General features: G+C 44.0%; 1 protein-coding gene across 2 annotated transcripts in view; it reads right to left on the bottom strand.

Moving 5' to 3' along the window:
* Nucleotides 1–26,544, bottom strand: part of LOC124802887 (NACHT domain- and WD repeat-containing protein 1) — a 598,844-nt gene that overhangs the window by 234,483 nt on the left and 337,817 nt on the right. For both annotated transcript variants that reach the window (XM_047263936.1, XM_047263935.1), the window contains exons 4-5: nucleotides 16,441–16,539; nucleotides 3,694–3,933 (exon numbers count right to left, since the gene is read on the bottom strand). In XM_047263936.1, the coding sequence (XP_047119892.1) occupies nucleotides 3,694–3,933; nucleotides 16,441–16,539 (339 nt within the window). The remainder of the gene's footprint in view (nucleotides 1–3,693; nucleotides 3,934–16,440; nucleotides 16,540–26,544) is intronic.

Below are 26,544 nucleotides of genomic sequence, written 5' to 3' on the forward strand. Positions count from 1 at the left end.
CCTGTCCCTCTCTTTTAGTGCAAGATTCGACGACACCCCAAGTCTCTTGGCAGGTAAGAGATTTCCTTCGAGAAACCACATAATCTAAAGGCAATTTCAATACATGTGTCCTTCAAGATCCCCCGGCCTAAATCAGCGTAACTTCTGATTGTAGGCATATCTGAAACATCGTGTCTATCAGGGATGTGTCCGGTCTCTTCCTGATGTGAAAGCTAATGTACAACGACACTCTCTCTGATTACACGGGATATGCTGCGAGCAACTGATGACCACGCTGTTTATGGACGCAGCACGTTGCTGAGTCGGGAGACGATACTGAAAATATATTGCAGATTGTGGCCATATCTTAATAAACGTTCCAGAACCACCGTTACCATGTGTGATGGTTTCTCCCCTTTTCCTGCACCCACACCGCGTTCTAATTGCTAACAGCTCTGTATTTTCGCCTGGTGACAGAAAGTGGAACTACTATCTTTCGGCATACTCCCCGAACGCACCGATTAATGAAGGTACTTGACGACGTTTCAGCATCCTGTGGTGCACAAGTCTACAGGCCATACTGCAGCACTTGGAACACCGTCAGTTAAACTGCACTGATCAGCCAGAACGTTATGACTGCCGACCTACTATCGATATAAACTCGTCCAGGTGACAGCAGCTTCACCTGGCGAGGAATGACTGCTAGTCAGACACACACAGTGCATGTAGTATTAGTGAGCATGCTGCCCCTGTGTAGAATGGCGAAGGCATCTGATGTATCTGAGTTTGACTGAGGGCAGATTGTGATGGCCTGGAGGTTCGGCACGAGCATTTCGGAAACTGTAGGAAACGTCAGGTGTTTGAGGAGCTCTGTGGTGAGTGTCTTCAGCATGCGCAAAATCAAAGTTAAACCATATCCAGGCGTCATGGGGTTGGGCAGCCATCCCTCATTACGGATGTTGGGCGTCGTAGTCTGGGCGGACTGGTAAAACAGGAGGGCTCGAGAACTACGGCGGAATTAACGTCAGACTTTAGTGATGGACAGGTGTCAGTGTGTGGGTGTTTTGTTCAAAAAATGGTTCAAATGGCTCTGAGCACTATGGGACTTAACATCTGTGGTCATCAGTCCCCTAGAACTTAGAACTACTTAAACCTAACTAACCTAAGGACATCACACACATCCATGCCCGAGGCAGGATTCGAACCTGCGACCGTAGCAGTCGCGCGGTTCCGGACTGCGCGCCTAGAACCGCTAGACCACCGCGGCCGGCAGGTGTTTTGTTGACGGATTGATCTGACAAGTACCCTTTGGCTCCAGCAAGAAGCAATTTCAGCCCCACACTACTAAAGAAGTCAGACAGACGCTCCTAACATAACAAAAAGAAATGCCTGAAACACTTTCGGCAATAAATATCCTCTGGAGTCGTCCGCTGTAAGGAAAAGACACAAAAATGTTCTATTTGCTTACGTAATTAGTGGGATACTTGGATACTGGAGTATTGATAGTTAATCCTGTTAATGAGATTTATATACAAAGTGTGGGAAAGTTCTTTTATTCCTTTTCTTTAAGAATATTATTTACTCGGCAGAATGGCTGAGAGCCGCACCTACTCAACTTGAATAATTATCCGATTGAATTTTTCTAAGTACGGTCGAGGCTGTCACGTGAGAAATGTAATGGAGTGATGTGAATGAAGTATATTATTTCTAATGGAGGAATGTCGGGGCTCGCCCACGCTGTAACCGCACAATAGTGTGAGCTGCAATGACTGCTGCTTGCGCCGTTCGCTGCTGAAAAATAACAAAACTATCTCTTTCTATCTGGATTGAACTTCGTCAATTGAACTCTCACTACGCCTTGATGCAGTCAAGGACTCCTACCTGCCCCTAGTCTAACCACTGGTGTGGTACACCAGTCAGATAACCAGTCCACCATGATGTCACTCAATGTTCACTTGCAGGTACAAACTAATACTCTGTCTGTGTTCACACAGCATATTAAGTGTCACGGCCAACACAGTGAACAAATGCTTAATCGCGAGCGACTCAATATAGAGTATCACTCCGATTCGTTAGTGACAGAGGTGCTCTCTCAGTGCAGTACTGAGTAGAGACTTTGTTCCTCACTCTCTGTGTACACGCATGAGCGCACTCGCTCACGCTACGTGATCCCACTTCAAGAGCATCACCAGAACTACCCCTCTCCACGCAAAAAGCAAAAGGGTATATCGTCCGCTGTCTTTCCCTCACTCCTCGGGCTCATTGCGTCAGAAATAATCCATCAATCAGCGCTACTCTTACAAACGGGAGAATGGCTAAGCCGACCAATCTGGAAATATATAGCATCTGCATTAGGCGTTTACTGTTCACTTGTGAGATCTTTGAAACTGCGCACTAGGTCCATCAAAAAAAAAAAAGAAAAAAAAATGCGTATGCTGGGGCTCTCCCAAACAATCCAGCGGGTTGTGCTTTTAAGGTGAATACACGGGCCATTATCCCTTTTCTCTGGTAAAAACTGTTTTGTTCCATGAGCGGCTGCCCGGCGGCACACCTGCGTGCTAACCCACCCTGCTACGGACTTTCTAATTGGCTGGTTGCCTCCACCGGACAAAAGCTCCTGTGGCTGTCGTGTCTTGAATGTTTGTGTACGCCAGCCTCGACTTTTTAATCTTGGTGGGCACTTGAAATTTATTTATGAGATTTGTATATCGATTAAGTGGAAATATGTAAAATTGACTCTACTCTATCGAGTTTGGGCTCGAATGAAACGTCTTGATACGCAGAATACGATGGTGAGGTCAGAATATGTAAGAAATGAAGGTCAGGAGACCACACCACCTTACGCAGGCTATAAGTGTACCTGAACAGACAGTGCACCGGACACTCCTAACGAAGAGCTTCCACAGCCCATGATCCATGCATGTGCCAATGTTGACACCACAAGTATGACTGAAATGGGCACATGACCATCAGCACTGTAAGTGACAGAGCATTGTATGGTCTAATGAATACATGTACTTTCTTCATCATGTTGATAGGAGGGCGCGAATCCATCGTCTTCCAGAAGTAGAGCTCCTTACCACCTAATCTGTGGGACTGCAGAATGGAGACAAGTTGCCAGCGGCTTGACTATTCTCTGGCGAACATTCACGTGGATATCTGTGGATCCACTGGAGCTCGTGCAAGGCACCATGATGTCCAAGCAGTATCGTACACTGGTTGTAGACCATGTACATTTTTCAACAAGATAATGTGCCATTTTACAGGGCTAGGAGTGTGATGAATCAGTGACGAGTTCCAGTTGATGTGCTGGTACCCCAACTCGCCAGATCTGAAGCTGATTGAATATATCTCGGATGTAATTGAACATGGTGTCAGAGCTCATCAGCTTCCTCCCATGAATTTACGGGAATTAGGTGACATATTGCAGATGAGGTGCGACCTACCACCAGCTGCCTACCAAGGTCTCTTTGCTTCCATGCCACGACGCTTTGGCACTGTTATCCGTGGCAAAGGTGAACATACCGGCTATCAGGAAAGTAGTCATAATATTCTGTGCCAGTGTACAACCATCATAACCTGAAAGCCACATTCAGGCCGGCCGACTCGCCATCTCTCTCCCGTGTACAGGAAGTGGCTCGTTGGCACGATCGGCTATGATGGGGTCTTCTGTTTGCAAAAGATCTTGTAGGGTCAGAGCGAGCAGGCGCGTACCTTGCGAGTCGGCGGCGCAGACGTAGAGCGCGATCTTGCGGCAGCGCGGGGCGACCCTGGCGGCGGCGACGTGTCCCAGCAGCAGGTGTCGCGCGCCCTCGGGCAGGCGGCGCACCTCGGGCGGCAGCTGCAGCGCCGCCGACGACGGCGTCGCCGAGCAGGGCGCCGCCGAGGACGGCGGCCCGCGCTCAGAGTCCCGCGGGCTCTGCGCCGGCGGCGACGACAGCGACATCGAGTCCGCTGCAACAGCCAGCTCGCCGTCACTGCCGGCGCTCCTCTCCAGCAAAAAAAACAGCATCCACTACGTTACGTCTGCCACAGACGGCCCCTGATAGGCAGACTACACCCGAGACACCCCTGTGTACCATATAACATACACAAGCACTTGCAGGCGCAACCAAGAGGAAAACAATTCTTCAAAACAAACAGAACTTGCTAGAGACTAATGTGAACTTTTTCTGCAGAGGTCGCCTCACAGATACGGGGAAAGTTGGAGTACTCCGCCGACCTCCGCCGGCTTTATAAGGCCAGCGCAGCAGCCGTACAGCCAGTTCCTCGCCGAGCTAGGACCAGCTCCGATGGACCTCACCGACGCTCTTGATGAATGGTCGTCTACAAGTTATTTGTTTTTGTGGGCGTATAGTGATTGTTCGAGAAGTGTAGTTCAGTTTCAATAAACGACATTATACTGAGTGTTCTATAATACTTTCTCCAACTACTTTCGATAAAATTTCCATACTAAAGTATTACGCCCCCCTGCCTTTCCTTTACGAGGCATTCGTTTGTGTGGATCATGCTACTCTCTTCGAAAAATTTCGGTTTGCATTCAACTGGTTTGAATCATACTCAACAAAAGAATGCGAAAAGTTGGTCTGAATAATTCAATGTTCCAAGGCTAGAAAATTTTAGTGATTGGGGACATATCAAGACGGGAGTGCAACAAGGTTCATTTTTAGGTCCACACCTACTTCTTATAGAGGGTAATTCTTGTTAACGTTTACAAAACATCCGAAGTTACTGGGTGTCAATTATTGAACTATATGAAAAAATCGTCATAACGTCTGAACGGTTTGCGTTAGGACGTTCAAACTGCGCGGTTGGCCGCGGGGCACTATGGGAATTAGTATGCGCTGTATGGTTTGGTTTAGCGACGAAGCCCACTTTCATTTGGATGGGTTCGTCAATAAGCAAAATTGGCGCATCTGGGGGACTGGGAATCCGCGTTTTGTTATAGGGAAGTCTCATCACCCTCAATGGGTGACTGTGTTGTGTGCAATGTCCGTGTTGTGTCCAATGACCAGTCACGGAATAAGCGGTGCGATATCGTTCAAATGGCTCTAAGCACTATGGGACTTAACATCTGAGGTTCAAAAATGGTTCAAATGGCTCTGAGTACTATGGGACTTAACGGCTGATGTCATCAGTCGCTTAGAACTTAGAACTACTTAAACCTAACTAACCTAAGGACATCACACACATCCATGCCGGAGGCAGGATTCGAACCTACGACCGTAGCGGTTGCGCGGTTCCAAACTGTAGCGCCTAGAACCACTTGGCCACCTCGGCCGGCTAACATCTGAGGTCATCAGTCCCCTAGACTTAGAACTATTTAAACTTAACTAACCAAAGGACATGACACACACCCATGCCCGAGGCAGGATTCGAACCTACGACCATAGCAGGAGCTCGGTTCGGGACTGAAACGCCTAGAACGGCTCGGCAACAACGGCCGGCGATGCGATATTCCTTCATGGCACGGTGACTACCGAACGGTATCTGAAGGTTTCGGAAAATGATTCTTATTATCCAAAGTGACCCTCATTTCGACAAGATGCCAGCCGGGGTGGCCGTGCAGTTCTAGGCGCTTCAGTCTGGAACCGCGCGACCGCTACGGTCGCAGGTTCGAATCATGCCTTGGGCATGGATGTGTGTGACGTCCTTAGTTTAGTTAGGTTTAAGTAGTTCTAAGTTCTAGGGGACTGATCACCTCAGCAATTAAGTCCCATAGTGCTCAGAGCCATTTCGACATGATGTGGCAAGACGAAGCTCGACCCCATCGAAGGAGGAAAGTGTTTAATGCCCTGGAGGAGCACTTTCGGAACCAAATTTTGAGTCTGTGGTACCGACAGTCCACTGGCATGGGCTCGGATTGGCCATCATGTTCTCCGGATCTGAACACAAGCGACTCGTTTTCGTGGGGGCTATATTAATTGCAAGGTGTATAGCAGTAACCCCAAAACGAATGCCGAACTGAAAACAGCCATTCAAGAGGTCACTGACAGCATCGATGTACCGACACTTCAGCGGGTCATGCAGAATTTCTATATTTGTCTGTGCCTCCTCATCGCCAATGATGGCAGGCATTTAGAACATGTCATAATCTAAATCCGAATATCTGTTGTTACTTTTACATGTTCAATAAAATGTGTGCACGCTGTAGTTTGTAACTAATTAGGTTTTTTCCCATATAGTTCAATAATTGTTACCCTGTACGTAGACGACGCTGAAACAAATAATTTAATATAAGGTTATTTTACGCATGTTGTATCTTGTGACCTCGGCGGCCGTTAATGGTAGTTCAAAAAATGGCTCTGAGCACTATGGGACTTAACATCTATGGTCATCAGTCCCCTAGAACTTAGAAATACTTAAACCTAACTAACCTAAGGACATCACACAACACCCAGCCATCACGAGGCAGAGAGTAAATCTAATGGTAGTTGTTGAATGACGCAACCAACCACAAATACTTTTTATACTTTTTTTTTATTTTAGTGCCATAACTGGCTTCAGGCTTCCATGCCCATCTTCAGATGGCTAATACTTCCTTTACACAGATGTTGTGATCAACAGCATGTCGTCTGCTCCACAATACACAAGATTATTTGAGTATTTAGCACCAGTCATCAGTTGCAAGCACTTTAGTGTATTGTCATTAATAAAACAACTGATAAATTGTCGCTAAATACTCAAATATTCTTGTGCAATATGGAGTAGGCGACACGCTATTGATCAAAAATCTGTGTAACGAAAAATATTAGACATCTGAAGATGGGCTTGGTAGCCCAAAACCGGTTATGACACTAAAATAAGACATTTAAAAAATATTTATGGCTGGTTACGTCATTCACCAACTAATTTAGTATAAGACACATGGGTCCGCAAATATCGGAAAAATTCCTAGAAGTGGATGTCAAATGTTGAACATATGACGTCACCAGATGACGTACCTCGTCGCACATGTGGTGGTTAGTGTGGTGTCACCGCCAGACACCACACTTGCAAGGTGGTAGCCTTTAAATCGGCCGCGGTCCGTTAGTATACGTCGGACCCGCGTGTCGCCACTGTCAGTGATTGCAGACCGAGCGCCGCCACACGGCAGGTCTAGAGAGACTTCCTAGCACTCGCCCCAGTTGTACAGACGACTTTGGTAGCGATGCTATACTGACAAACTACGCTCTCATTTGCCGAGACGATAGTTAGCATAGCCTTCAGCTACGTCATTTGCTACGACCTAGCAAGGCGCCATTACCAGTTTATATGGAGATTGTTATTAATGTACCGTCAAGAGCGATGTACACCAATTATGGATTAAAGTTAAGTATTCCAGCAGCAACGTACCTTATTGGCTATATTAATTACATTGTCCTGTTCCAGACCTCACGCCAGTCTGCGTGAGCGTAAACGCGTGCATTTTGGCCTCCTCTAGTAACACTGTGTGGGCTCTTCTGCCAACACATCAGTTAGAGCCTATCAGTCTGTCTCACCTGTTCATGTCTACCCAAGACAGGTATTCACGTCGGTGTGGCTCTGAGCCTATGCGCGTGACTTTAGCGCATGGAGCTCAGGGTTCGAGTCTTGCGTCTGACAGGCAGTATTTTTTTTCATTGCGTCAGGAATTTATGTACCGGTATTTACACTGAGGTAAGATTTATTATTTTGTTTACCGGCCACGCTGTCTCCGTTGGATTTGCAAAATACAGCAAAAGAAAAACCTACCGTATTGTGTCACATTTACGCAACCAGTTTAGCTTCCTAATGCTTCGTCACCAGTAAATGACCTACGTTTTCTTCAGTAGAGAATGTCTGTAACCAGAAAGTGAAACGATATAAGGAAGGAATACAAAATAAAAACAGATTTTCTTCGGTGACAGCGAGGACAATAATTTTGTAACTTCTTCCTTTACGATAGATCACATTTGCTGGAGGTATTCGAAATTTGTACCGTTTGCTCCAATGCAGGTATTACACCACTCAATCAGACCCTTCAGAATCAAGCCCAACCGCTGCACATGCGGCGAGGGACGTCCTATAGAACACCTTTGGGATGTTTTGGAACGCCAAATTCGTGCCAGGCCTCACTGACTGACATCGATACCTCTCCTCAGTGCAGAACGGGCTCTCATTCCCAAAGAAACCTTCCGGCACCTGATTGAACGTATGCCTACTAGAGTGGAAGCTGTCATCAAGGCGAAGGGTGGGCCAACACCATACTGAATTCCAGCATTACCGATGGAGGGCGTCAGGAACTTGTAAGTCATTTTCAGCCAGGTGTCCGGATAATTTTGATCGCATAGTGTATCTGAGGCGGGACGTAGATACCAGGCTGGTATTTATTTAGGTGCATATTGGAAACAGCCTAAAAACGAGACTGGTCGGCTCTGCAACAGCAGTCGTTATTTCGCGAGGCGTTTTTATCCCGGACAGGTTCGCCGCCCAGAATCGCGGAAGCGGTACGTTACCGAGTTTGGCTATGCTCGTCTGTTATTGTTTCGAAATGTGGCATACATAACATAAAATGTCAGCATCGTGATAGTTTTATATAGGTGAGATAGGCTGCGACTTTGAAATAATATTTAGAGAACATATGAAAGTCCAAAATCAATTTTTGTGGAGAAAACGGAAACTTGTAGTATTTGGATGTAGACCTAAAACATTCCTCTCTCTGAGAACAGCAACTTATTAGGCATAGTCTCAATGGGTAGATGTTGTTGCCTTGCTCCACCTTTTGAACTGACTTAATCAGCAAGTTGTAGTTGAGCTAGAGCTTACTATTAATGCTTCACACATAAAAATGGTTACCAGAAGCAACATAAGCGATAAACACAGAAAAAGATCCTGGAACTGATAGCGGACTTATAGTGTCCATACCGAAGCACTTAATTATATTTATTGAAATTTTATTCGAAATTATTATTTTCATTACGAAATTATATGTCTGTAATCAAAATAGCGAGTCGTGACTACAAAGATATTATATCGGTGAGGCCAACCTCTTTCTCGGCGCTTGTTCTAAATGCATTACGCACTTATCAGTCGTCTGGATCTTTATGGGCTAGAAAGGGCGATATGCATTCAGGCTGCTACTCCTGAAATTAAGTTATTGCATCGAAAAATATCAGATACTGGATGACTGATCCAGTACGGTATTTGAATTTTCAATCATATTTAAATTTTAACGTCAGGTTGCGATAATAAAACAAAGGTAAGAGATTAATGCTGTTCTTATTTCACGGTTTAATTAATTCTGTTCCATGTTTTATAGTTTGTGATGCCTACTTATTAAGCGACCATTGCTGCTGCCGAGAGGTGTTGTGTATTTTATGAAGCTAACTTGTACAAGGGGCTTTCAGTAAGTAAGTCAATCCTTCTTTTCCTCGGCCAGTTTCAGTTAGAGAAAAGCGTAATTTATCGTGGGACATCGTGGAGTAGTCCCGGATTAGCCTCGATAGTTTCATGAATTTCCGATAGATGGCGGGCGGCGTTACACGTAGCCTTCAAAACGGCGTCTTTTACTGCGGTACTATCTGAACAGAGAGCTATCATTGAGTTTCCTTTGGTGGAAAACCAGAGCATCGCAGATATTCACAGGCGCTTACAGACCTGAGAGTGAACTAGCACAAACTTGCCCGATCTTCGCGTGCCAGCCGGCCGCAGGCAGATGTAACTCCTGCAGTGTTGGGACTCGCGGACACTTTCATTCGACTTGATAGACAGATCACAATGAAATACCTCGCTACTCAACTGGACGTCACAATTTGATGGTAGTGCTGACACGCTCTATCACCAGTTGCGGTACACGAAGGTGTGTGCCCGCTAGGTTCCTCGATGCCTAACAGAAGACCATAAAGACCTATGAAGGACCATCTGTGTGGAATTGCTTGCGCGTTGCGAGGCTGATAGCGACAATTTTTTGTCGAACATCGTCACAGGCGATGAAACATGGCTTCATCACTTGGACTGGGAAACAAAACTGCAATCTACAGAGTGGCACCACACTGCCTCTCCTCAAAAAAAGAATCAAAACTGCACCCTCAACCAGTAAAGACATGGTGACGGTCTTCGCAGACTCCTTCACGGTGTAACGACCAACTCCGAAGCGTATTGTGCTACCCTCAGGAAATCCAAGAAACGACTTCAGTGTGTTCGTTGCCGCAAAACTGGAAACCAACTTCTTCTCCATGACCACGCAAGGCTTCACACGTATCTGCACACCCTAGAGGAGCTCACAAAATTTCATTGGACTGTTCTTCCTCATCGATCCTACAGCCCGGATCTCACACCTTTCGACTTCCTTCTGTTTGGCACAATGAAGGACGTACTCTGCGGGAAGCAGTACGTGGATGATGAAAAAATGGGCCGGCCGGAGTGGCCAAGCGGTTCTAGGTGCTTCAGTCTGGAACCGCGCGACCTCTACGGTCGCAGGTTCGAATCCTGCCTCGGGCATGGATGTGTGTGATGTCCTTAGGTTAGTTAGGTTTAAGTAGTTCTAACTTCTAGGGCACTGATGACCTCAGATGTTAAGTCCCATAGTGCTCAGAGCCATCTTTTTATTGAAAAAATGGTTGATGCAACAGGACATTGGCTCTGACGTCGACCAGTAGAGTGGTACCATGCAAGCATACAACGGAGATTATATTGAAAAACAGGGTTTTGTAGCCACAAGAGTGGAGAATAATATGGTGTATTGTAATCCTTAGTAAACCAGGCTGCTTTCAGAGAAAAACGTGTTGCACTACTTATTGAACGCCCGTTGTATGTTAATCCTCACATTCAGGCAAACATAGATGGCGGACCTGCGTGTGTAGAAGAAGAGATGAACTCCAAAGGCAAATTAGAACGTAAAGGATATCGTTATGTAAACACTATAGACTGTTTTAACGTTTAACTATTGCCAAAATTTGGTTCGATGTTACCTTCAAGGCAACCATGTCACCTCTCATATAAGGAATATGACTCAAATACCTGACCGATAGCTTTTGTAGTCTGGTCCCTTCAACCCCCTCCACCCCCTATCCCCCATCCCCCCACTCAAATATTTGTTCATTTTTTGATGGTCGTCCAGTTCTGTTGAAATGATCAGGACATTTTTTAAAACATAACAGACTGAAAGTCAGAGCTTTAGATTTCTAATCTGATAGTTACACTTTTTAATGTATGCAGTTGAAAAAAGCGGAGCTTGGTTTTCTAGCGTCGAAAAGGAAGCGTGAAAAATAGTAATTTCTTCTCCACCACCAAAGGCCATTTAAATATTATTAGAAACTAAAATTATTGTTGGTAGCCAAAGTATTCTTGTAGACTAGAATTCTACTTGAGACATAAAATTTTCCAATCTCATAATGCTTCTTCAAAATAAAATATCGTACGAATATTTTCAAAAATAAATGTTTTCGGAATGTAATGCTTGCAGCTGAAATTTTCTGCAAACTAAACTCTTCTTGTGAACCTTGAACGACTAGGAATGTTCTTGGACATCAAGATATTTTTGAAATCTAACGAATCACTCCGACTAGGTAGGAAGAGAGGAAGAGTTTACTGACCTTTCGACAACGAGGTACTTAGAGACGAAGCATAAGCATTGTTACAGGAAGGACATATCACGATATTTTGAGAACTTTCTTTTTCCACAGTTAGAGACTGATTCTAATGGCTTCATTTACCAACAGGATGGGACACCGCCGCACTGGCATCTGAAAGTGCGGGAATTTTTAAATCAAATGCTTACTGAATTATGGATCGGCCGCACTGGACCAAATGATTCAGCCTTACGTTACTGGCCTTCAAGGTCACCGGACCTGGCTGTATGTGATTATTTCTTGAGGGGGTTTATAAAAGACTGTTTATCTGTCTCCGTTACCAACAACAGTGAATGAACTGAGGCATGGCATAACAGGAGCTGTGGAAGCCGCAACTGAAGACATGCTCGCTGCAGTGTGGGAACAATTTGAATACCGCATTGACATATGCCGCACATCTCAAGGGTATATTGACCACCTATGAAAAGATATGCAAAAAAAAAAAAACAAAAAACAAAAAAAAACTGTTTGAGTTTCCCCTTCATAAAAAACAAAAATTATCGTTTATGTTTATTAGTTGCAGAAATATAGATAAGCCAAATCGGATGATTCTTTTTGATACACCCTGTACTATACTCAGTTAAGAAGTTGTAAAAGATTTCCTGTCAGTATATGCCTAAAATATGGCAACAAGCAGAGAGATGAAGTGGACAGTTTTAAATTCTTGGGACTACAGCTCGAAAATAAATTTAACTAGGAGGAGCATACCACAGAACTGCTGAAGCGCCTAAGCAAACCTCTATTTGCTATCTGAATGTGTCAGTCATACGTGAAACAAAAATAAAAAAGCTAGCGCACTATGCTTATTTTCATACTATATTGTCATACGGGATTATTTTCTGGGACAACTCATCAAGCCAAGCTAAAGTCTTCTGAGCACAAAAACACGAAAAACGAATTATTTGTGGTGTGAACTCAAGAACGTCCTGCAGAGGGCTGTTTAAGGGGCTGCTGATACCAACTGCCGCTTCCCAGTATATTTATTTCTTAGTGAAATTTATCATTAAAATATATCTTTTTATCAAACCAACATATCATTTCACAGAATTAATGCTAGAAATAAGAATAACGTTCACAAAGATTTAAAGTCGCTTACTTTGGTTCAGAAATGTGTCCACTATTCAGAAACACACATTTTCAATATCATGCCAGCAGCCATATTAAGTTTAACTAAAAATAAAATTCAGTTTCAGGAGAGTCTAAAGAATTTACTGGTAGCCAACTCCTTCTACTCCATTGATGAATTAGTTAGTAGAGCCGACTGATGCGTGTGTGTTGTAATAATATCACATACTTTGAATATTGCGTACTATCTGACTTCTGTACAAATTTTTCTGCAGTAATGCATTCATTTAAATAAGGGCTGTAAAATATTTTTATTTCATTATTTTTATTTGATGATGCGTGGCTACAATAGCCGAAGAATTATGATATGCACTTATGTATATTGACGATTTAATATTTGGTAACAAGTTTTACATCCTTTTAAATATAAAAATGCTTAAGATTTTTTTGACCGATTCTACATCGACAAGTGCAATTGCATTGAAGGTACATTACATATCTGTTCTTATTTTGTAAATATTTATTTTATATTCTTGTTTTCTGACATGTTCCACATCCCAAAGGACTCCTCAACATGGAGCTTTCGGAACGAAAAGTACATCTAATCTGATCTAATCTGATAACAAGACGGACTTAGCGAGATCTTGTAGAAGACAATAAAGTCCATTTGTTCCAGTGGAAGCTTGTGGTGTCATTCCTCTTCCTTACTTTAGACTATTATCCAGTCTATATTTATAAACCGGTCAGAGACGGCGTAGATACTGTTTACAGTGCTCATTTTCAAATCCAATTGTTGGATCTGAGAGACTTTTGAAAACTGTTGGACCACTGCAGAAGAAACCAAGAATCCTCTCCCCCAGCCCAAATTATTCATAGAATCGAACTCCCATGTAAGAATCTTCAAAGGTATAATTACTTTACGATCGAGGCAATGTGCTAAATACAGGGTGTTTATAAATGAACATCGGGGTTTTAACGCTTTATAATATTTATTACATTAAACAGTTATAAATGGCATGTCAAATGAAAGAGCAACTCAAACAGTTGTGTTTGGCATCAGTGCACATGCGCAACGCGCAATGTTTCCGCCGCAGTCCGCTAGACAGCGGTAGTAGCGAAGATAGCGACTAGTGAACAGAAAGCGTTTTGTGTTTTGCAGTTTGCAAGGATCGAATCTGCAGTTACTGTGCAACGCGCATTCCGGCTGAAGTTCGGTTGTGATCCTTCAGGTGATAATAACATTCATAGATTGTATCATCAATTTGAAGATACTGGCTGCCTTTGTAAAGGGAAGAGCACAGGACGACCAAGAGTTGCTGAAGAGACGTTGAGCGAGTGAGAGAGTCGTTCACTCGTAGCCCAAAGAAATCAGTCCAGAAGGCTAGTTTTGAATTACAAGTTCCCGTGTCGACTGTTTGGAAAGTTTTAAGAAAACGCGTACAACTACGTCCTTACCGTTTACAGTTATTACAGGCTCTAAAGCCGGCAGACCATGGATTACGTGCCAACTTTGCAAACGAAATGTTGTATTATGACGATGAAGATTTTCTGGGTAACGTTGTCTTCAGTGATGAATCGACCATTCACCTTAGTGTACATGTTAACACTCACAATCTGCGCATCTCGGGCTCAGAAAATCCTCACAAGGTGGTACAGATGCAACGAGATTCCCCTAAAATGACTGTTTTTTGTGCCATATCCTGCTAGAAAGTTAATGGGCCTTTCTTTTTTGGTGAACCTACTGTAACTGGCACTTCTTACCTTAATACACTAGAGCAATGGCTCTTCCCTCAGTTGAAAGAAGATGAGCCAGAGAACTTCATTTTCCAGCAAGATGGTGTGCCACCTCACTGGCATAGTGAAGTACGTGATTGGTTGAACATTACTGTACCACAGTACTGGATAGGCCGCAAGGGGCCCAATGACAGGGCTTTCTTTGTGTGGCCTCCACATTCACCCGTCCTGAAGCCATGCGATTTTTTCCTTTGGGGCTTCATCAAAGATCGTGTGTACGTGCCTCCGCTACCAGCAGACCTCCCTGAATTAAGAAACTGGATTGAAGCAGCTTTTGCTACAATCACTGAAGACACACTTATCAACGTTTGGCTATAGACTTGATGTGTGCCATGTGACAAATGGTTCTCACATTGAACATTTATAAGGTTCTTGGTAAAACTGTTTGAGTTACTCTTTCATTTGACATATCATTTATAACTGCAAGTTTAAAATAATAAATATTATAAAGCGTTAAAGCCCCGATATTCATTTATAACACAGCTTCATGGTTGTAGATGTGAAACTTCAATTTTGGTTTCTTTTTTTCTTATATCTTGAAAGTTTTAGGCTCTACACTTATTGTCCAGGTGGAAATAGAAGGCGAAATGACAAGGTGTCCAGGAGTAATTATGTAATACACGTCATTTGGTATTTCTTACAGCTATCTTCGCTCAAAAGTAAATGAATGCTGATCGTAATGCTATAAACATTTATGCAACTGATATTGAGAACATTTGTCTGAAAAGCTAAGTTTTCTCCCAAATTATGCGTTGTATAATGATATGATTTTGCAGGTACCTTCAGTGGCACATGTGAATAATGTCTGCAAAATGAGTAGCAAATAGAGTTAGTACTAAAGAAGTGAAATTAAAACATCACCCCTGAGGCTGAAGTTCTACTACATGAACAGTGAAAATGTGGTAAGCGATAAAAATCTTTTCTATTCATTATTCTGTAGACGGTATCTCTGAGAAAAAGTTTTTTGAAGGTTTGAGATTCTGTATACGTTGGAAGTCGCTAAGTCGGCTCATTCTCAAATAATGGATAAATAGGGTCTGGGTAATTTGCATGCCATAAGTTACGTTGCCTCAGGTTTCTAAGTTTAATATTTGACTTGTTTTGTTAAACGTTTGGCACAATATTCTTCTTCCGCCATTTCAAGGCGCGAGCGGTGGTCCGTCCTGAAACCACAGGAATTTAACAAAACTTCTGTTCTCATTACGTCATTGGTGGTCCTATATCCCGTTTTCCAGTTTAGCTGCAAGTGCTCGGTTGGAATCCTTTTTATGTGGTCATATCCTTTTTTTGGTAATATCTAATCTCTTCTGGCACTGTTATTTTTACGCCTAGCTGTGTCTTCATTCCGCAATCTGTTCCTTAGCGTTAGCCCAAGAAGTCACCTCACAAACATTATCTCAGATCAGAATTGAATTCTTCGTTCATTTCCGTTTTTTTAAGGATCCAGTTCTCACTAACATACTTGAGAGCAGTCTTAACTACTATGTTGTGTTGTCATGGTGCCATCTGTTTCCTCTTAGTTCTACCAAGACACCTCGTTAAACCATCATTTATAGCATTACAGTTTTGTATATTTTGAACTACATCTGAATTAGTTTTGTGTGTTTATATCTTTATCCCATGGTACTCAAACAAATTTATCTGTTCTATTATTTTATTGTTCATTACTATTTTTGCACTTCTTATGTGTTTCCATTACCATAACTTTTTTTTGCAGTTTATAGATACAACGATCTGATAAGTTCATAAAACGTTATTCAATTTAAGTATTACGCCTATTGATGAGTAGATTATGCCAGAATTTTAAATTTTTAAATTAGGCCAATAATTATATAGCATATTGCAAAACATATTTTTGTCACCCCTGAAAGCTGTTAGACAAATACCTGAAACTGTTTCTGGGTGACCATTTTAGCAATTCGGTGACACGGATCATCTAGTATTTGGCAAGTTGTCAAATTTTTCTGGCGGGCCTTACTCTGCAGCTATAAACTACTAATTTCGAGTGACTCCCACGGGGTGAGGCGCTCACCTGAGATGCTGGAGGTGGCGACGCCGCGTACCTTGGCCAGCCCATCCTTGCTGAGCTTCCTCTCCGTCGAGATGCCTGTGGTCCACTGGTCCCCGCCCGCTGTAACACACACAGCGCCGTGACGGGTGAGGGGCAGCCACACACTCAGACACTGTAAGCGCAACCTCGTGTCTGTTTGGCGTGCTACAAATTATCTACTAAAAATGTCCATGATTTAATTTGTGTATATTGGGCAGCGGAAAACATCCTGGTAAGATCAAGGAAGGGTAGGCAGGGCACGCAGAACCATGTAAAAGTTGCCAGACAGCCATAGGAAAGGACTGGAGGTGCATAGCGTCTTGAAAAGAAATAAGATGAACATCAACAAAAGGACTTGATTTGTTCGTACACAGTGGAGGGAAGCAACCTGATAACACCAGTGCAGGATAGGGGATGTCTAACAGAGCAAAATTTTCCAGATATCCATAGTTAAACACTTGGAAGAAGAGGTGAAAAGTCTGGACACTATCCTGGAAAGGAGTTAGAAGAGAACACCAAGAAAAGAAAAACAAAGGTAATGGAATGTAGTCTAATTTAATCTGGCGAAGTTGGAGCGATTAGGAAACTAGACACTAAAAGTTATCGTAGAGTTATGCTATTTGGACAGCAAAATATTTGAGAATCACCCAACTAGAGAGGATATAAAATGTAGACTGGCCACAGAAAAAAATACGTTTCTAAAAAATAGAGGTTCGATAAAGTCAAATTTCAATTTATATCTACATCTACATCCATACTCCGCAAGCCACCTGACGGTGTGTGGCGGAGGGTACCTTGGGTACCTCTATGGGTTCTCCCTTGTATTCCAGTCTCGTATTGTTCGTGGAAAGAAGGATTGTCGGTATGCCTCTGTATGGGCTCCAATCTCTCTGATTTTATCCTCATGGTCTCTTCGCGAGATATACGCAGGAGGGAGCAATATAATGCTTGACTCCTCGTTGAAAGTATGTTCTCGAAACTTCAACAAAAGCCCGTACCGAGCTACTGAGCGTCTCTCCTGCAGAGTCTTCCACTGGAGTTTATCTATCACCTCCGTAACGCTTTCGCGATTACTAAATGATCCTGTAACGAAGCGCGCTGCTCTCCGTTGGATCTTCTCTATCTCTTCTATCAACCCTATCCGGTACGGCTCCCACACTGCTGAGCAGTTTTCAAGCAGTGGGCGAACAAGCCATTCCCTACACCATGCGTCAATTCGCCGCAGATCCTCCTGCATTTCAGTACAATTTTCCATTGTTACAACCTCTCGATATACCACAGCATCATCCACAAAAAGCCTCAGTGAACTTCCGATGTCATCCACAAGGTCATTTATGAATAATGTGAATAGCAACGGTCCTACGACACTCCCCTGCGGCACACCTGAAATCACTCTTACTTCGGAAGAGCGCCAATAAATCAACCAACGACTGTATTTTCATCTCTGGTTTATTCCAGAGGCAGCCGGTTTCGGCGTTCCATTACGATATCATGAGGCCGTCTGTGGCAACAAAGTGGCTGAGCTTGTATTGCCAGAAAATATCATGCAAAGGCGAACCAGTACCCGCACCAGCCGTGTTACGTACACGTGAAGAAGGTAAGCGAACATGTTGAACAATATGTGTGGTCTGCAAAATGCTGGATAAGTCGCTAAGGGAAGAGTCATTGACTAAATGCAGAATGACTTTACTAGTTCAGTAGCAGAGCCTGTTTACTTTTATTGCCACTAAAACACGTAACTATTATACGATACGATATTGCACTGCATGTGTTATTCTGATTACGATGCAAAGTTCCCTTGGACAAAGGAACAGAGACTGCTGCGACTGCTGCCGTTGTGAAATACACTAAATGTATTCGCATTTGCGAATAATGACAATCATCAGCTGTAGAATGGAATGACGCCACTGAAAATTTGTGCTGGACCATGACTCCAACCCGGATTTCCCAGTTAGTGCGAGCGGTCGCCTTACCATTTGGCTATCCGTGCACGAGTGACGGCCAAACCCATATTTCCATACGTATGTCGTCAACCTTGCGTCTTTTCCTTTGGGCATACATGCATGTCCAAAGGAACTTTGCATCGTAATCAGAACAACACATGCACTGCAATATCGTATTTCTGTGCCGATAGCGGGCAAGCGACTTTCAAGTACAACGTCTGACCTGTACGGGAATATACATGATGGATATACGAGTACAGGTTGTAGACGCACGTTTGACTACATATGGAAGTTTGGGACTGGCGTTGTGTAGTTCACGGGTAGCCAAATGGTTAAATACCCTCTGTAATAAAAAAAAAAAAAAACTGAGTGACTGGATCAACGAACAACCTGGACGGATGTCATCGGACGTCCGCCCCAAACAAATGCGACGAACAATATAGAACAAAATGACATAAAAAATGATAAGATGACCGCTCGCAATAAGCGAGGAACCCGGGTTCGAGTCCCAGTCCGGCACATATTTTAACTACTGCTAATGGTTGTCATTATTCGCAAATCGAATACATTTACTGTGTAACTAATATGTCTATTGGTTACTTGAAATTGAAGGATGTCTGATGATGCCATAAACCGGCGCGCATAATATTACTAGGTCTACAACTTTGCTTCCGCCGTTTTTTCTCGAAGTTCGAGACCTTATAGTGAAAAACTTACAAAAAATTTACGTTTAAAAGTATTGGCCATCGTTGGCCACTGCTTTCTCCTAGCTTTAGGGCAGCATACGAATCCCGCAGTGTATAAACTGGGCATCTTTTGAGGCGAACCATGAATCGATCCAATTTTGCACCTGTTCATGTGACCGCAAGCGTCATAGATCAAGATAGGTGGCAGTCAGGGGGAGGAATATCTGGAGAATACAGCGGGTGGGGTAGAACTTCCCATTTCAACGTTTCCATGTTGATTTCACGGTATCTTCGACATGGGGTCGTGCACCGTCGGGCTGCAAAATCATTTTTTCATGTCTATCGCTGTGGTGTGGCCGTTTGTCTTTCAGTGCTCCGCTGAAGCACATCAATTGCTTTCGATAACTATCTCTTGAGATTGATCCCGTCGGTTGCAGTAACATGAAAAGTTTTCTCTCTTTCACAACCATGCCAGTCTTTAACGTCAAAATCACCATTCTTGAAGCATGGAAACCATTTTCTGCGAAGTTCTGTCACTAACAGGCTTCTCATTATAGGTCTTACCCAGAGTTTTATGAGCATTAGCCGTAGATTTTTTCATATGAAACCAGAAAATTAAAACCTCCCGCAGACGACGAGAATTGGGCTCATAAGTTGACGTATTCAGTCGAGAGTAACTTTATGATGCAATCAAAAATTGACTGATATTTTGATGGCGTAATGTTCTCAAATGCCTAAGCTTACTGTATGACACTTACGACGAACAACTTGCACCACTACGTTTCACTACTGTCGTCTATTGCAAAACGGCGGAAACGAATCTGTAGACCTAATAACTACTGGCCATTAAAATTGCTACACCACGAAGATAACGTGCTACAGACGCGAAATTTAACCGACACGAAGAAGATGCTGTGATATGAAAATGATTAGCCTTTTAGAGCAATCACACAAGGTTGCCGCCGGTAGCGACATCTACAACGTGCTGACATGAAGAAAGTTTCCAACCGATTTCTCATGCACAAACAGTAGTTGACCGGCGTTGCCTGGTGAAACGTTGTTGTGATGCCTCGTGTAAGGAGGAGAAATGCGTACCATCACGTTTCCGACTTTGATAAAGGTCGGATTGTAGCCTATTGCGATTGCGGTTTTCGTATCGCGACTTTGTTGCTCGCGTTGGTCGAGATCAAATGACTGTTAGCAAAATATGGAGTCGGTGGGTTCAGGAGGGTAATACGGAACGCCGTGCTGGATCCCAACGGCCTCGTATCACTAGCAGTCGAGATGACAGGCATCTTATCCGCATGGCTGAAACGGATCGTGCAGCCACGTCTCGATCCCTGAGTCAACAGATGGGGACGTTTTCAAGACAACAACCATCTGCACGAACAGTTCGACGACGTTTGCAGCAGCAGGGACTATCAGCTCGGAGACTATGGCTGCGGCTACCCTTGACGCTGCATCACAGACGGGAGCGCCTGCGATGGTATACTCAACGACGAACCTGGGTGCACGAATGGCAAAACGTCATTTTTTCGGATGAATCTAGGTTCTGTTTACAGCATTATGATGGTCGCATCCGTGATTGGCGACATCGCGGGGAACGCACATTAGAAGCCTGTATTCGTCGTCGCCATACTGGCGTATCACCCAGCGTGATGGTATGGAGAGCCATTGGTTACACGTCTCGGTCACGTCTTGTTCGCATTGACGGCACTTTGAACAGTGGACGATACGTTTCAGATGTGTTACGACCCCTTGCTCTACCCCTCAATCGATCCCTGCGAAACCCTACATTTCAGCAGGATAATGCACGACCGCATTTTGCAGGTCCTGTACGGGCCTTTCAGGATACAGAAAATGTTCGACTGCTGCCCCGGCCATCACATTCTCCTGATCTCTCACCAATTGAAAACGTCTGGTCAATGGTGGCCGAGCAACTGGCTCGTCACAATACGCCAGTCACTACTCTTGATGAACTGTGGTATCGTTTGAAGCTGCATGGACAGTTGTACCTGTACACGCCATCCAAGCTCTGTTTGACCCAATGCCCAGGCGTATCAAGGCCATTATTACGGCCAGAGGTGGTTGTTCTGGGAACTGATTTCTCAGGATATATGCACCCAAATTGCGTGACAATGTAATCACATGTCAGTTCTAGTATAGTATATTTGTCCAATGAATACTCGTTTATGATCTGCATTTCTTCTTGGTGTAGCAATTTTAATGACCAGTAGTGTCCATTAATAAGGTCATTTTTCTTTTTCTCCCCTCAGCGACCTATCCATCATTTCGCAGACTACGCATAGTCTCCCATTTATGTTGGCGGGTCCGCCTCTCGTGAGATCTGACGGTCAGTTACGCATGAGAGACGGGTGTCCGGATATTTTTGACCATGTATAGCGTGCTGTTATGATCTCTTCACCATGTTCTACTAGAGTGGAGTCTGCTACCCACGTGGTCTAGGTATGCGGCAGTGGGTGAGGGTTTCGTATCGCCCCACTGCGCCGGCCACGGCGGGTTATTTCCTACGTCGACGCCAGCATTGCGGGCGTACTGCGTGGGCGTCGGCAACAGGTGGCGGCGCCGCGCCGTCACAGGTCACGGCCAAGGCCCCGGCGTCGGCGTCGCGGCGGCGGGCGCCGCGTGGCTTTTTCCCCGACGCTGTCGCGGAAATTATCACCCCTTTGCTTTAGAGCGCTGCGAAACTAGATCGACACTTCGACAGGACTTTCAGGAGAGCGGAGACAGTAAGTAATCTCTAACCTGCCTCCTTTATGGAAATGGTAATGAGCATTTGGTGTCATTGTCCGGGAGGCCCCTTGCGGGGCAGGTCTGGCCGCCTTGGTGCAGGTCTTACCACATTCGACGCCACATTGGGCGACCCGCGCGCCGGATGGTGATGAAATGATGATGAAGACAACACCCAGTCCCTGAGCGGAGAAAATCCCCGACCCAGCCGGGAATCGAACCCGGGCCCGTAGGACGGCAATCCGTCAATGTGACCACTCAGCTATCGGGGCGGACGTTTAATTATGATGACCTGTAGCAAGAGGCTTCACACTAACACAATTGGAAAGTGTTCCGCCATGAATTCAACACATCCTGCATTCGAATGTAACAAACTTTCTTGACACAGAAAAGCTTCTGTCCACAAATCAGTACGGAATTAGGAAGCATCGCTCCTGCAAAACATAGCCTACTTTTTCCTCACATGATATCCTGTCAACATCGGATGAAGGGCAACAGGTAGATTCCACATTTATAGATTTCCGGAAAGAATTTTACAGGGTGCCCCACTGCAGACTGTTGAACGTCCGCGCATACAGACTAGGTGCTCAGGTACGTGTGTGGCTCCACGGCGAGTGTTCATCAGAGACAAGGGTGTCAGGAGTTCACCAAGAAAGCGTGATAGGGCCGCTGTTTTTTTCTGTATAAACGATTTTGGAGACAACCTGAGCAGCCGTCTTCGGTTGTTTGCAGTTGATGCTGTCGTTTATCGACTAATAAAGTCATAAGAAGACCTAAAGACCAAAACGATTTAGACAAGATATCTGAATGGTGCGAAAAGTGGCAGTCGATCCTAAATAATGAAAAGTGCGAGGTCATCAACATGAGTGCTAAAAGGAACTCGTTAATCTTCGATTACACGCTAAGTCAGTCTAATCTAAAAGCCGTAAATTCAATTAAATACCTAGGTATTACAACTACGAACAACTTAAATTGGAAGGAACACATAGAAAATGTTGTGGGGAAGGCTAACCAAAGAATGCTTTTTATTGGCACCACACTTAGAAAATGTAACAGACCTGCTAAGGAGACTGCCTACACTACGCTTGTCCGTCCTCTTTTAGAGTACTGCTGCGCGGTGTGGGATCCTTACAGATAGGACTGACGAAGTACATCGAAAAAGTTCAAAGAAAGGCAGCACGTTTTGTATTATCGCGAAATATGGGAGAGAGTGTACAGAAATGATACAGGATTTGGGATAGAAATCATTAAAAGAAAGGCGTTTTCCGTTGCGACGGATTCTTCTCATGAAATTCCAATTAGCAAATTTCTGCTCCGAATGCGAAAATATTTTGTTGACACCGACCTACATAGGGCGGAACGATCACCACCACAAAATAAGGGAAACCAGAGCTCGTACGCAAAGATGTAGGTGTTCATTCATTCCGCGCGCTATACGAGATTGGAATAACAGAGAATTATAAAGGTGGTTTTAAGAACCCTCTGCCAGGCACTTGAATGTGATTTGCAGACTATCCATGTAGATGTAGTTGTAGATATAAACATAGATAATCTAGTGAACACGGTGGGCAGCTATCGACGAATGTTTTCTGGTGATGCTGATGAATGTGTGCAAGTTGAATGACTATAGTATGATACAAGATGAGTTAGACAAAATTTCTGGTTGATGTAATGAATGCGACCTTGTTCTAAATATAGCAAAATGTAACTTAATGTGGATGAGTAAGAAAAACATACCCGTAATGTTCGGGTACAGCATTAGTAGTGCCTTACTTTACAAAGTCACGTCGTTTAAATACTTGGGCGTAACGTTGCAGAGCGACATGAAATGGTACGAACATGTAAGGATTGTGGGAGGGAAGGTGAATGGTCGGCTTCGTTTTATTAAGGGGAATTTTAGGAAAGTGTGCTTCATCTCTAAACGAGACCGTACATAGAACACTAATGCGACTTATTCTTCACTACTGCTCGATTGACTGTGATCCGCACCAGGTCGGATTAGAAAATGACATCGAAGCAATTCAAAGGCGGCTTGATTAATTTGTTACCGGTAGGTTCCAACAACACGCCAGTATCGTGGAGATGCTTCCGGAACTCAAATGTGAATCACTGGAGGGGCGGCGACGTTCTTTTCGAAAACTGAATTGAGAAAATTTAGAGAACTGGGATTTTAAACTGATTGCAGAACGAGTCTACAGCCACCAACATACATTTCCCGTGAGGAACAAGAAGATAGCACTCGAGAAATTAGCGCTCGTACGAAGGCTTCAAGGCAGTCGTGGAATAGGACAGGAAATGGTTAGTGGTGGTACAGGGTACCCTCCGCCATGCACCGTACCGTTGCTTGCGAGCTATGTATGTAGATGTAGATGAGAACTTGGATAGTTTTCAAACTCATACTCATTTCAAAACCCTTGGGATATGTTGATTAAATTTCGTCGTTATGAATGCTTATTTTCAGTGTTTTTAGTAGGAATGACCCACGTACCCACAGATGGAGAATCATTTGAGTACATGAAAGCTGCTGGGTGTGCCAATATTGATGGTAATTTTCACGTGGAGACCACAATACAGCGTGCCAATACTCCGTGCACTTAAAACTTATAGCCATCTTTCGGATTCTGGTCTGGCGGATACTGGACCATCATACTGACTGACCACAGAGATAGTTGGTTTTAGGGCAACAGTATGACAAGAGGGGTGCACACGTGTGCTTCCAGAACGACTACACCAGTAGGTTTGTTCAACTGACTATGGCGAATAGACGGATGACAACAGCTGAACTGTGGGCAGAGGCTCTGAGCAGAGTGCCACCACGAATCTTCAGGAATAAATTGCTGGAAACTAGGTTCAGATCTGGAGTAGCCGTGCTGGCATCATATCACAGACTGCCTCTGGATCACGGGGTCCCGGGTTCGATTCCCGGCCGGGTTGGGGATTTTCTCTACCCGGAGACTTGGGTGTTTGTGTTGTCCTCCTCATCGTCATCATCATCGTCGAGACAGTGGCTAGATTGGACTGTGTCATAAAATGGACTGTGTAAAAACTGGGACTTTGGACGGACGCTGATGACGGCGCAGTTGAACGCCCCATAAACCAAACATCATCATATCACAGACTAGACTCTAGTGAGATACTGAGTGGCATTATGTGATGCTCAGCGATATTCTCGCTTCTCTCTTTGCGGCGGCGTTGAGATGGACACCAACGCGTCCTAAGACGACCTAACAGGTCGCGGGAGTTAGCGATTCTCGTGTCCCGTACGTCTCCAGTTGCTGGAAACATGGCGTGGCGGACGACTTATTCGATGAAAGGAGGATGAATCCACGCTAGTTTACATAATATATAGTTAACATTTTTCTGTACTCTTTATGTCCTGGGTAACAAATGATAATTCCAGCTAGATTATGCAAGATCCTATACTGCAGTTCTTCCTACAAACACTTTGCATTACTGATCTGTCCAGTCTCCAGATCTGTCACCCGTAGAACATCTCTGGGATGCTATGGAAAGACGTATACTTTGGTACCAGCCAGCAGCCTAAATGAAGTGACAGGTGTATATTTTAGGAATGACAAAGTTTCCTCAAGACAACATTAGGAGATTGTTGCCTTCCCTGTCACAGAGAATACGGGAGCGTATACTTCCTGTGTGTGTGTGTGTGTGTGTGTGTGTGTGTGTGTGTGTGTGTGTGCGCGCGCGTGTGTGTAAGGGGGGGCAGTCACACGTCAGATTGTTGAAGATGGACATCATTTCCAAAGGGAATGGTAGTTTAATCATTTAATATCCTGTACGCGACTTATGGGCTTTCTACAATAGTCATTCGAAACAGCATCCACAAATTCTTCTGAACGCAACTTTTTATTCTGATGAAGATTGCACTAGTGCAATCGAAGCCGTGCTCAGTTGACAAAATTTTGTGCAAGCGAGGTGGCTGTATATACGTCCTGTAATTAAATAGTGTATGGTTGCTGGATAACATCCAAACAAGTGTTTAATATTTAAAGAATATTAAGAGAATTAAAGAAAAAACATTTACTCTTCCAAAAAGCTATTTACTCTTTGACTTTTGATCTTTATTGTATTTTTGAAAACGCTTTTATTAGTTCATATGTGGTACATGACAGTAGTAAAGTAACGAATACAATGCGTACCAAATGTTCACTGTGCTTAATCCTTACCTCCACACTATTTGTTGCATAATGTACACGTTTTATAGTGTACAGCTGCTTCAATAGCATGATGCACAGATGTGAACTCATGCCAGTGCCCCTCTGTATACACTGTTCGGTAGTGACGCTGCACATGCCGATGCATTGTGCGATGAGGCACCTTGGTAGGGGACTGAGTGGGTGGCACATCACGAGTCATGCTTACCCACGTGAGGGTCGCTGATGTTATTGCCCGTACAGTAGCTTACTTACTCACCGTCACTCATCGTAATAAAACTACTAAAAGGTGAGTACAGCTACAGGTAACAGTTTCATTAATAAATCTGTTATTACAGAACACTTTCTTCAGATGTGAATTCAGTTTGTTACAGAATAGATTACAGATTCGTCTTATTCGCTAAGGCTTGCCATGTTGGAACAGAATTGCAGATGGTAACTGTTGCAGAAGCAAGCCTTGCAGACACACAGATTATTGAGAAGTAATATCGGACAACACAGTTCGTTTAAATTAAAAAGGAATATTCTGTCTTCGAT

The sequence above is a fragment of the Schistocerca piceifrons genome, chromosome 6 (assembly GCF_021461385.2).
Source record: "Schistocerca piceifrons isolate TAMUIC-IGC-003096 chromosome 6, iqSchPice1.1, whole genome shotgun sequence".
NCBI classification, from domain to species: domain Eukaryota; kingdom Metazoa; phylum Arthropoda; class Insecta; order Orthoptera; family Acrididae; genus Schistocerca; species Schistocerca piceifrons.